This window comes from Neltuma alba, unplaced genomic scaffold (genome assembly GCF_004799145.2).
Source record: "Neltuma alba isolate B1F8T4 unplaced genomic scaffold, ASM479914v2 tig00010966_pilon, whole genome shotgun sequence".
Taxonomy (NCBI): Eukaryota; Viridiplantae; Streptophyta; class Magnoliopsida; order Fabales; family Fabaceae; genus Neltuma; species Neltuma alba.
Genome location: NW_021635731.1, coordinates 100233 through 112376, shown reverse-complemented (window position 1 = coordinate 112376; position 12144 = coordinate 100233). Strand labels below are relative to the sequence as shown.

The 12144-nt window shown below is 40.0% G+C and overlaps 2 protein-coding genes across 2 annotated transcripts; one reads left to right on the top strand and one right to left on the bottom strand.

Moving 5' to 3' along the window:
* The first annotated feature begins 3865 nt into the window (after nucleotides 1-3865).
* Nucleotides 3866-4905, top strand: LOC114760283 (protein Ycf2-like). Its single transcript, XM_028949540.1, has 4 exons — nucleotides 3866-4350; nucleotides 4444-4525; nucleotides 4616-4721; nucleotides 4817-4905. The coding sequence occupies exons 1-4, from the start codon at nucleotides 3866-3868 to the stop codon at nucleotides 4903-4905; spliced, it is 762 nt and encodes a 253-aa protein (XP_028805373.1).
* Nucleotides 4906-7635: 2730 nt separating this feature from the next.
* Nucleotides 7636-10031, bottom strand: LOC114760282 (uncharacterized). Its single transcript, XM_028949539.1, has 3 exons — nucleotides 9679-10031; nucleotides 7979-9568; nucleotides 7636-7864 (listed from the first exon to the last, which is right to left on the bottom strand). The coding sequence occupies exons 1-3, from the start codon at nucleotides 10029-10031 to the stop codon at nucleotides 7636-7638; spliced, it is 2172 nt and encodes a 723-aa protein (XP_028805372.1).
* Nucleotides 10032-12144: the final 2113 nt, after the last annotated feature.

Below are 12144 nucleotides of genomic sequence, written 5' to 3'. Positions count from 1 at the left end.
TTTTTTTTGAAATCCGTCTCCTGCCACCGTGGCCAGAGATCTGATGGCTAGAACAAAGAGCTCTGCCCCAGGAGACTATTGGAGGTATGATTTTTTTTTCTTCTTGTTTTTTTTTTACGTGAACACTATTAAATAAAAACTTAAGTCGATGGAAAATGTGACTAAAATAAAGTTAAGTCAGACTCGTTATTTTTAGGGAAATTTCACTGTAGGACCGCAGAAGACAAATAATCTCAAAGAGCCCCCAAAACATTCTGAAATCTCACTGCAGGACCAAGGGGCCAATCTGATATTAATTCCACAAGCGAAATGACGCCACTGCCCCTCATTTTACTTCCGCTGAAATTTGAAAATAAGGCGAAAAAGCGACGGTCAAAAGTCCTCCCGCTCTCTCTCTATATGCGAACGTAACCCGTGTGCGAAAAGTGTTCCCTCTCCCGCTCTGCGAACGTGCAACCACTCTGGGAAAACTGCTGCGTCTCTCGGTCTGCGAACGTGCTACCACTCTACGAAAAATCTGCCCTCTCCCGACTGCGAACGTGCTACCTCTGTGGGAAGATTCCTGCCTCTCGCAATCTGCGAAAAGTGTTCGACGTGGCCCCCAAAAATTCCATCAGCTTCAATCTGCGGGTTCGTGGTAATCACTAGAAGCGGAAGGAGAATAAGAAGAGGCCGACAAAGGAGGAAACTTGCAAGGCTATCGACAAAGAAGGAAGAAGCAGGGCGAGAAGAAGTCACTGATTTCCATTTGGTAAGCTTCGCGGTCCCCGTTAAATGCAGTAGATTTCTTGGATTTTGTTTTCATGGTAGGTTAAGGAGGAATGACCCACTGAAAGGTGGGTGTGTTTGGTAATGACATTTAGGTTCTAACCCAGGAATGATTACCAATGTGTCACATAGTGTTCGGCCATTTCCCTGACTGCCCTTTAGCAAATGCTCCTGATTTAGTGAGCGAACGCTTGTGAGTGTAGCATGAAGAGTTTGTGTGGGGGCTAAGTAAGAAAGTTATTAATTATTTAGGGAAAAATTAGTGTTGGTAGTTAACTGCATTGCTATAGTGTTTGTAGGCATTTTGCAGGAATAAGGAAAAGAATTGGGAGGGGCAAATGTTGTCGTATGGATTAGGCAAATGAGTTTGTTTTGTTTGGTTTATCCCGTTGATTGTTGGAATGTGAGATTTTGTGGGCTAACAATGGGAGTTAGTCAATTGACGTGAAGAATTAGTTGACTAACCAGTTGCATGTGACAACCTCATGTGTGCATATATCTGTCAACTTAGGCAATTTACACGAAGAATCAGTAAATTACCAGCTATGTTTGTTGGAATCTGATTTGTAGTGGCCTCACAAGGAAAATTAGGAAATTGACACGAGGAATTAGGGGTTTATCCAGTTAGCTTATGTCAAACAGTTTTCATGTTTCCGGGAATCTGTCAAGTTAGGAAATTTACATGGAGAATCAGTAAATTACCCACTAAGTTTATGGGAATTTGGTGTGCAGTTGCCTGACAGGGAAAATTAGGCAATTGACACCACCAGTGAGCTGGATTTCCACTTAGCTTATGTGTAACTGTTTGATGCGTGGTGGACTGAGAAAGTTAGGAAATTTACCTCGAAAATTAGTTAATTAACCACCTCTGCTGCATAATTGCATGTTTGTGGGAATGTGGTTTGCAGCGGCCTCACAGGGAAAATTAGGTGATTGAGACGAGCAATTAGGTGAATTTCCACTTAGCTTCTGTTTAAGTGGTTGATGTGTGGTGGACTCTGGAAGTTAGGGAATTTACATGAAAAATCAGTAAAGTAACAACTGGCAATTCAAAATTTCATGTTTGTTGGCATGTGATCCGTAGCGGGCCTCACAGGAGAAATTAGTCAATTGACACGAGGATTTAGGGGATTATCCGCGTAGCTCCTGTCTGACGGTTTCATATTTTTGTTGAATCTGTCAAGTTAGGAAATTTACATGGAGAATCAGTAAATTACCCACTAAGTTTGTGGGAATTTGGTGTGCAGTTGCCTCACAGGGAAAATTAGGCAATTGACACCACCAGTGAGCTGGATTTCCACTTAGCTTATGTGTAACTGTTTGATGCGTGTGGACTGAGAAAGTTAGGAAATTTACCTCGACAATTAGTTAATTAACCACCTCTGCTGCATAATTGCATGTTTGTGGGAATGTGGTTTGCAGCGGCCTCACAGGGAAAATTAGGCAATTGACATGAGCAATTAGCAGAATTTTGACTGTTCGCCGGTGTAATTGTTTGATCTGTGTTGGAGTGTGAAAGTTAGGGAATTGACATGAAAAAGTAGTTAATTAACCACCTCTGTTGCATAATTTAATGTTAGTTGGAATCTGATCTTTTGTGGCCTGACAATGAATGTTAGCTAATTTACACGAAGAATGGTGTCATTATCCAGTTAACCTGCATGTAACAATTTGATGTCCTGTCGTATGACAAGTTAAGGATTTAACAATAATAATTAGTGTGTATATAATTTCCGGGTTTATGTTACAAGAAATGTTGGATGGTATGAATGTTGCTGTTTAATGTACTAACTAATGACTTTGTGATTATTGGATACAGGAAGAAGATGGGAAAAAAGGACGCACAAGTTACCGGCTGGAAAGTATTCAAGGGAGAATATTGGGAGCAAAAGAAGCAGGAGATGCATGGAAATATGGGAGCAATCACAGATGCGGCTTCAGCAATTTGGAGGGAGATGAGTGATGCTGACAGGGAGCCGTACAGGAAGAAGGAGGAACAGCTGATAGAGGAGAAGAAGAAGAAGGAGAAATATGTGTCCCCATTTTCTACTCGGTGCTCCCCCACAAAATTCAAGGAAGTGGCAAAGTTTATAAATGGCAAAGAAAATTTAAAGCGCAAGGTAGAAGAAATGGGGTTTGGTCATCTTCTTGGTATTACTTTGAATAAGCTGCCCAGAGATTTATGTCTGGAGTTGATTCATGCATATGACCCCCCAAGTAAACAAATTACCATAAGGGGGAAGACAAAGAAGGTCACGTGTACAGATGTTAGGAGGGTTCTTGGGTTACCAGATAAGGGCTCCAAAGTGAAGTTGGATGGCTTCAAGGATGAAGTAAATGAGCTGAAGAAGGACTATACTCCACTGACATATTCTCAAATTGCGGAGAAGATAAAGAGTGATGAAGAAGATGGAAACTTTGAATTCTATTTTGTTCTTTTCACAGTGGGCACTCTTCTTTGTCCCACGGGAAGTGCAAGTGTGAGTGACAAGGTGCTAAAAGTAATGGCCTGCACAGAAAATAACTGGAAAAAATTTGACTGGGCTTCCTTTGTGCTTGACGAGCTCAGTGAGGAAATTAAACGGTACAATAGGAGCAGTAAGGAAGGACAGACCGAGAGTGCCAGAGTCGTCGGAGGGTGCATCTACTTTTTATTGGTACTTGCATATTTCCTTACAAAATATGCCCTGTTGGATATGCTTTGAACATTAAACTGTTGATGTATTATGTAATTTGATTTTTGAGTCATATTTTTTCTTTCTCTGCAGTTGCACTTCCTGCAAAGGTTCCCTCTACAGGGAGGTGAACCAAAAGACAAAGACGCCGTCAGACATTGGGATGATAAGGCTGTGAAGAGGAGAATTGATGCGGAAAAGGAGAGTCGACATGGCATTTTCTACAGTCCACCCGCTGCTGAAGTGAATGAGTCAACACAACCGGGGAGCAGTACAAGTTTCCATCATCCGGTGAGTAATACCAATGTGATAATGTCTGTTGGTGAGACTTAATATCTGTTTGATGACATACATTTACAATGTGCAGGACATTAAGGAGTTTTGGCTCAATTTCAACAACACATTGAACAATGAACAATGAGATGACCAAGATTCAAAACTTAGTTTGTGATGAATTAGTTAAGCTGGAAAATAAACTTCTTAACCGGGGAGGCAATGAAGAAGAAGGAAAAGAACACCACACTGAGGAGGATGAAAATGAGCGGCCACAACATGATGAAGTTATGACTGTAGAGAGCGGAGAAACACATGAAAGTGGTGACAAATTGCATGATGATGAACAGCAAGAAGAAGAAGAAGAAGAAGAGGAAGATGAAGACGAGAACGACAATGTGAGAGAAGATGAAGCTGCAGATAAGGATACTGAAGATGAACAGGCAGCTCAAACGGAAGAAGGGAAAATGGTGGGCAAAGCAGTGCAGCTACCCACAAGGAGGTCAAGTAGACGTAAAGTCCCAGCAGTTAAATCTCCTTACATGTCTACTTATGGCAGAAAGGTGAAAATGAGTGACAGGGATGCATTTTATACTGTGTGTACTGAGTGGTGTCAACCAGATGAGGCTCAAGAGTAAGTATAGTCAGTTATTATGGAAAAGACAGCCTGTGAATAATACTACTATGCAACACTGACTACTTATTTTCACTTTCATATTTGTTGTAGGGTCATGGTAGATATGTTTGGGCATTTGGCAACACGATCAGACCTACAAGCACTGGGTCCCAGAAGGTGGATAAGCAACAGGGTACGTGCACCTATTCAAGTTACATCAAAGTGGCCATATATGGAATGTGCCACAATTTTAATTTAATTTTCCTGCTCCTTTATTCTACAGATCATGACTCTGATTGCCCACACCTTGAACGCTGACCAACATGAGAGTGCCTCTGCGGTTAAAAGACACATATTTGATGCAGATTTCACGGTTAGTGCTATCCCCTGTTAATGGATCAATGCTTTAAATTGTGCAATAAAGTTATCGATACAGTTTCTTCACTGACAATTTGCATTGCTGTGCAATTTGCTGTTGTGATAGGCAAGGATGGTGCAGCAACACACAGCATGGCAAGTGGACAAACACCTGAAAGAACTACTTCCCCAACACGTGGGATACAATTTGGCTGAATGTGAATACATATTTGCACCTGTTGTGTTTGCACTGCATTGGTTTTGCTTTGTGTTTGAACCGAGCACACTAAAGTTTTATGTGCTGGACTCTCTGCGTGGTGGTGAGGATACAATGAAGCACCAAAAGAAGAAGAATAAGTCTGATCCAGCATTAAAGGGGCAGCAAATGATGGCGCAAACTTTTGTAAGTGGTGTAATTATTCTGCTACTTTTGTGTTGGACAACCATAGTATCCCCTGTGTGATAATCATCTGTAATTGTGTAGAGGGCACACTTCATTGAAATACTAAGGAGAGTGAAGCCTGAGCTGGAGGGGTTGGCCAACCCAGATTCAAACAATGACATCTTGTATCCCACGGTTCATGTTCAAGACAATACGTGAGTCTTTTGTTCACTGAAAGTTATTTGTCATAAATTATAATCGACATACATAAGCCAGCATAGTGATGTGTTCATTTTTTCAGTGATGATTGTGGGGTTCATGTCATCACATATCTAAGAGAGTGGCCCAACCCACAAGAGAAGGATGGAGTTCTATTCACCATGCCTTATTATACAGCGGTAGGTGTTGAATTATATATTAATGACATCATGCATTTGTGTCAACTTACTGAGAACAGTTGTTGTTGTCCCATAGGATCAATACACATCTATACGGTGTGAGCTATTGTGGTGGCTCGTGACGCATCAAAGAAACATCAAGTCAGATGCTGTTACCAAACACCTTGACCACATTAACAGACAACGCAAGAGAAAGCGATGACTGATCAAATTCCTACCTTGTAGTTTTTGCTGATAAGCACTGTAATTGTTGTTGTGAACACTTTATGCAGACTAAAATGTTGTGCATACAAACGATGTTAATGAAGACTGTTTTGATGGATTCATATTATCACTACTTGTTTACTTTCATTAGATGTACGGTTAACAACAAAAATTAGGGAATTTGCACCAAAAAAACAGGAATTAACACCAAATGTTCGTCCATTTCCAACTGAACAACCTACATCAGGGATTAGACCTTTGCACGAACGATTAGACAATTTGCAAGAGAGACAAATAAGTTAACAACAGCAATTAGAGCATTCACAAGTGTCGTTCATCTGCTGAACAACGTGTCCTCTTAAATATGCAAGTGCCCTCCTTCACCTGAATAAGGTGTCCATTTCCATGAGGAACTAGGGAATTTGCTACTCCGATACATATATTCACAACTGTAATCAGTCCATTTACATGTGCCGTCCTTGACCTGAACAGGGTGCGCATTTGCAAGGGGAACTAGCCAATTTGCACAACACATACCGATATTCACACGTGGAATCAGTCCGTTCACATGTCGACTGGTCAGCTGAAGCATGTGTCCGTGAGGGAACAAGTGCGGGAGAGCGCATTTGCAAGGGGAACTAGCCTATTTTTAAAATACATACCTATATTCACACGTGGAATCCGTCCGTTCATATTGGCAAGGGGGACTAGCTAATTTGCAAGACACATACTTGGCTTCACATGTGGACTGATTCACCTGATGCATGCGTCTTACTTAAGTGTGGGACAGCCCATTTACAAGTGGGACTAGACAATTCACACCATACATGCATATTTTCACAACTATAAATAATCCATTTGCATCTGACCTACTCGTACTGAAGGAGGTGTCCGTGGGTGAACAGGTGTGCAAGGGCCCATTTGCAAATGAGATTAGACAATTTGTAACATACATACAAATATTTACAACTAAAAATAGTCCATTCGCATGCGGACTGATTCACCTGGAGAAGCTGTCCAAGTATGGTTTCGTATACCATTTGCAAGTGACATTAGACAATTGGCAACATACATATATATATTCACAACTGTAATCAGTCCATTTACATATGATGACCTTCACCCGAAGAAGCTGTCCGTCAGTGGACAGGCAAGGGAATCTCCGTTTGCAAGTGAGATTACACAATTTGCAACATACATACAAATATTTACAACTAAAAATAGTCCATTTGCATGCGGACTGATTCACCTGGAGAAGCTGTCCAAGTATGGTTTCGTATACCATTTGCAAGTGACATTAGACAATTGGCAACATACATATATATATTCACAACTGTAATCAGTCCATTTACATATGACGACCTTCACCCGAAGAAGCTGTCCGTCAGTGGACAGGCAAGGGAATCTTCGTTTGCAAGTGACATTACACAATTTGCAACATACATACAAATATTTACAACTAAAAATAGTCCATTTGCATGTGGACTGATTCACCTGGAGAAGCTGTCCAAGTATGGTTTCGTATACCATTTGCAAGTGACATTAGACAATTGGCAACATACATATATATATATTCACAACTGTAATCAGTCCATTTACATATGACGACCTTCACCCGAAGAAGCTGTCCGTCAGTGGACAGGCAGGGGAATCTCCGTTTGCAAGTGACATTACACAATTTGCAACATACATACAAATATTTACAACTAAAAATAGTCCATTCGCATGTGGACAGATTACAGCCTAACATATCCTGCGACAGCTATAGTCACCTACTGTCATGAAATTTTTCAACTATTGACACCACTATACAAAATATAATCGAACCCACCACCAAAAAATCAAAATGGGTTGTCATAGCTACTTCCCCAACAACTCAACAACTACATAGTGGGGCTCATTTATGTACAAAAGTAGCTGTGTGTTGAACCAAAAAATAAAAGACCATTTTGAGCAACAAAGTCACCCAGGGTTCGGGTTAGTGCAAATCTTTCTAGTGTGACCAGCTTCACCACATCCTGAGCAATGATACGCTTTCTTCTGCTGGAATTGTGATTCAATCCTCCTACCTCTGGGTCTTCCAGCACGCCGAGTTGTCAATGGTGGTTGTAGGAAGATGGTGGACGAGTAATCTTCATATCGAAGGGAATCTGGCCTAGGGATGTCATGGGTCTCAACTGGAATCATGAGTCTGCCATAAATTTTCTTTTGGGCTGAGAGTAAAAAGCAATCCTCGACATATGCATATATATTACCATATACCTTCTTGATTGCAGCACATGCATGTGGGCAAGGTAGTCCTGACATTTGCCAACCTTTGCAGGTGCATTCACGTAACACAAGATTTACCCGCACATCTAGGTTTCCCCATCTGACCCTGAAATTGTTCATTCCATAATTTTGCACATCCATTCTTTCTGATCTGGCCACATGATCCATCAACTTTTCCTCTATATTAGGTCCCACACCATTGCTCCAATTCGTCATGGCTTCTTTGCTGTGGTACATCTTGTTTGCCAATTTTTCCCTGTGCTCATGTATCAAGACAGCTATGTTGTGCTTCCTCTCACCAACAAGCCAAGCATTAAAGGATTCGGCTAGATTTGTTGTGATATTGTCCCACCTCTTGTAAGGAAATTTGCTTTGTGCCCAACGCTCAATGTCTCCATTTGTTTGAAGCCATTGTCCTAATTCTGGACAAAATGCCATTAGCTTTTCCATACTGCAATCAAAGTCTCTATCAAGTCTTGCGTATGCAATAGAATCAAGTAATTTTAGTGCAACTTCCTTTGTCTGTCCGCTGGTCCTCCTCTTTCCCCTGGTTATCTTCAAAAACTCAGCACTGTAATTCTCCTTCACATGACGGTAGCAAAAAGCATGTCGATCTCCTCCAAACACGGCTTGCACTGCACCTTTTATTGAGTTGTGTCTATCCGATACTATTGTCACTTCTAATGAGCCCGTAATATCCTTTATGTTACCAAGAAACCATGCCCAGTCATCAAGCGTCTCACCTCCAACAATCGCATATGCAAGTGGGAATAATTCATTATCCGCGTCATACGCTTGTGCTCCCAATAACGTTCCTTTGTACGGACCACTCAAGTGGCATCCATCCACATATAATACAGGTCTGCCACCTTTCAAAAACCCTTCTACACAGCAACCGTATGCAATAAATACAGCTTGAAATCTATTATCTGATGATGCAACCCACTTTGCTACCGTTTCTGGATCACTTTCCTTCAGCCTTTCACATATCCAAGGGATTAGCATATAAGACTCCTGCGGACAACCATGAATTTTTGCCAATGCTTTCTCTTTCGCCCTATATGCTTGTTGGTAGTTGAGCCTCAACCCATACTCTCTTTCCAAATCCCGTCTAATGTCATTTGGAGCTTTGTGCATGCAAGAAATCAACTCATCTATTATGACTGCTGAAGCAAGTTTGCACCTCTTTCTCTGAGGGACAACTAAGTTGTCTTGTGCATAATGCAAGTGTTCATAGTTAAATCTTCTCACAACTAGGAATCCATTATTCTCACCTACACCATATGCTGAAATTTCCCAGGGACAACCATCTACACAGCACTTCACAATCATCTTATGCCTATCATTCTTTACGTACCGGTAACCAAACTTGTGTGCAAGGCTATACTTATATAATGCCTCTCTAAAATGTTCAGCACTAACAAAGGTTTGCCCTCTTGACATCAACAAATCTGCCCACTTTGATGAATTCATCACCGCTATTGGGGTTGGCAACGTTTCCATACCTACACTTCCTATCAGTGTTGGCACATCTTGTACGGAAGATATGTTTATGTTGTCTGTGTCTAGATCCAATTCCATTGCAGATACTGACATTCCACAAGGGCCAACCAAATCATCTAACCTGCATAAACAAATACAGCTATTCAGTATTACAGTTCAATTTATCAAAATTGGACATATTCTTTCTTATCCTACACACAATCTTAATAAAACCAGTTGAGAACAACTTACTCTTGTACACTGTCCAGCTGTGACACTTGTGTGAAGTCTTTCTCATTCTCACAAACATAAACATGGCCACTACTATTGTTGTACTCAATTACTTGTCCAACACCAATATCGTCAACAAGATCCAAGAATGTATCCCGGTCAAAGCTAACTGTGTACTTCATTTTATATTCACGAGTCCCTGGCCACACATCATGAGCTACCATGCATTGTAGTTCTTCATATGTCATCCCTTCTCTAATCAATCTTCCAGTAATGATGCCCCCTTCATAAATGAATTTCCCTTCTGAGGTCTTTACAAAGTGCCCTCTAACATGAAAGATGCAAAATACTTGTTTCCTACTACTGCTAGCCATTTATCCTCTGCTGCTGCACATCATTCAAGTATGACACAACGTACGTTTACATCAGCAATTTGACAATTGACAACAAGAATTAGTATTTTCACAACATTATATTGCTTTTTCTCGCACACAACCAGAATTACCAAATTTACCATCGTACTATGTATTTTCACCATTCCTCTGCGCGTCTACCTGTCATATAACCCATTCCAGGCCACACACCCATTTCCCTTTCTTTTTCGCCTACCTATGTTCCTTCAGCAGTGCATTATTCTCAATATGCACCCACTTTTCAAAACATCACAAACACCACATCTTTAACAACTTAAAACAGCATCAGCATGAATTTCTTAAACCATAAAACCGTAAGATTTGCAACTCACTCCCAACCTACATGCCCATGCACTTAAATACTCATTTCTTCCTCATTCACCCATCACAACCCACCTGTGCTAACCGAATCACACCAACAAAACCAAAATTTTAACAACAAAATCTTACCTCCCACGCCAACCTGACGCTACTTCCAGAGAACACGCAACACTGTAGGGCACACTTGCGACTTCTCTCTCTTGCACCAACTCTAGCTTGGAGTCCGAAAGACGGCGGAGGGACGGACCGCAAAAGTGAAGCTCCGCCACTACGTTTTCTCAGCTCATGGTTGTCAGCTATCTCCCTTCCGCACCGGCGCGCTGCATGGGAGAGGCAGGAAATAACGCCATCTCCTCCCTTTCCGTCTTTCTTCCGTCTTTTACACCCGCTGATAATCTGTCTCATTTTCGGAGGAAATAAGTCTTCATTAGGGGCAGTGGCGTCATTTCGCTTGTGGAATTAATATCAGATTGGCCCCTTGGTCCTGCAGTGAGATTTCAGAATGTTTTGGGGGCTCTTTGAAATTATTTGTCTTCTGCGGTCCTACAGTGAAATTTCCCCATTATTTTATGCCTTGTAAAACGTGATTCCTTTATGTACGTCATGGACGGCAGAAATTTATTACTACTATTATGATGAACTTGTAAGGGTTCGTTTTCTTCAATGCATTGCATTGGGATTTCTTGTAATAATGCAAAGCCTTCTTCCAAGTGTTGGTTGCCCATATAATTAGGTGGTAAAGGATATTATTAAATTCATCAAGATTACTTCATATGAGGGAATGAGGATTATATTTTTAGAGATATGTAATGGGGATCACATATAGAAATTTAAAAAAAATACTACCTTTCATTATTAATATAAAAGCTAGTTTGTCTATTAATTTGGTTCTAAATATAAGACTCTAATATATTTTTTCTTTCATATTTATTCATTTTTTTAAAGTAAACCTTGTAGTAGTTGCACATATTAAAGGTTCAATAAAGTTATAATTTTAGCTAATACATAATTAGTAAGGATATTTTAGGAAAAATAATACCTAATTATTACAAATAACTAACTCAACAAACTATATTAATTTACTCAAATTAGTCAACTAGCTCTTATACTAAGAATTGGATGTAATATTTACTTTTACCCCAATATAAAGCCTAAAAAAATTAATTTTCTTAATCTATTCAATTAGTTAAATATTACCTCTAGTCCTAATTATAAAATCTCGTTTGTAATCTATAAACAAGATCTTATAAATAAGACCGAAGGTAGTAGCTCTTATTTGCGTCCTCCCGCAACGACTTGTCCTCCCATTCGCTTCTTCCTCTTCCTCATTTTCTTTTGGCAACCATCCTCCCATGAAACATGTAAGGGCCCGTTTGGTTCAATACATTGCTCAAATACGCAGTACCAAAATTATATGTATATATATATATATATATAATGATAAACTTTGCAATTAAAACTTTAAAAGATTATCCCTCCCTTGGAGAAAAATGTCCTCTTTCCTCCTCATCACATTTCATAAACAAACTGGATTCAAGGGTCTAATACGTGACCTTCTTTATATGATCCCTCTTCTTTTTTTAGCAAGGTCTTTTTATCTTAAATATGTCTTGCACAAATCTTTTTTTAAAGATTAATTACCTTTTTAAAAAAATATTATTTACTTTAAGAATAAGGATAACTAAGTAGCATCATGAAATCATAAAAAAGAAATTGGGGTTAGTTTTGAAAGCTCATGAAAAGTCCTTACACA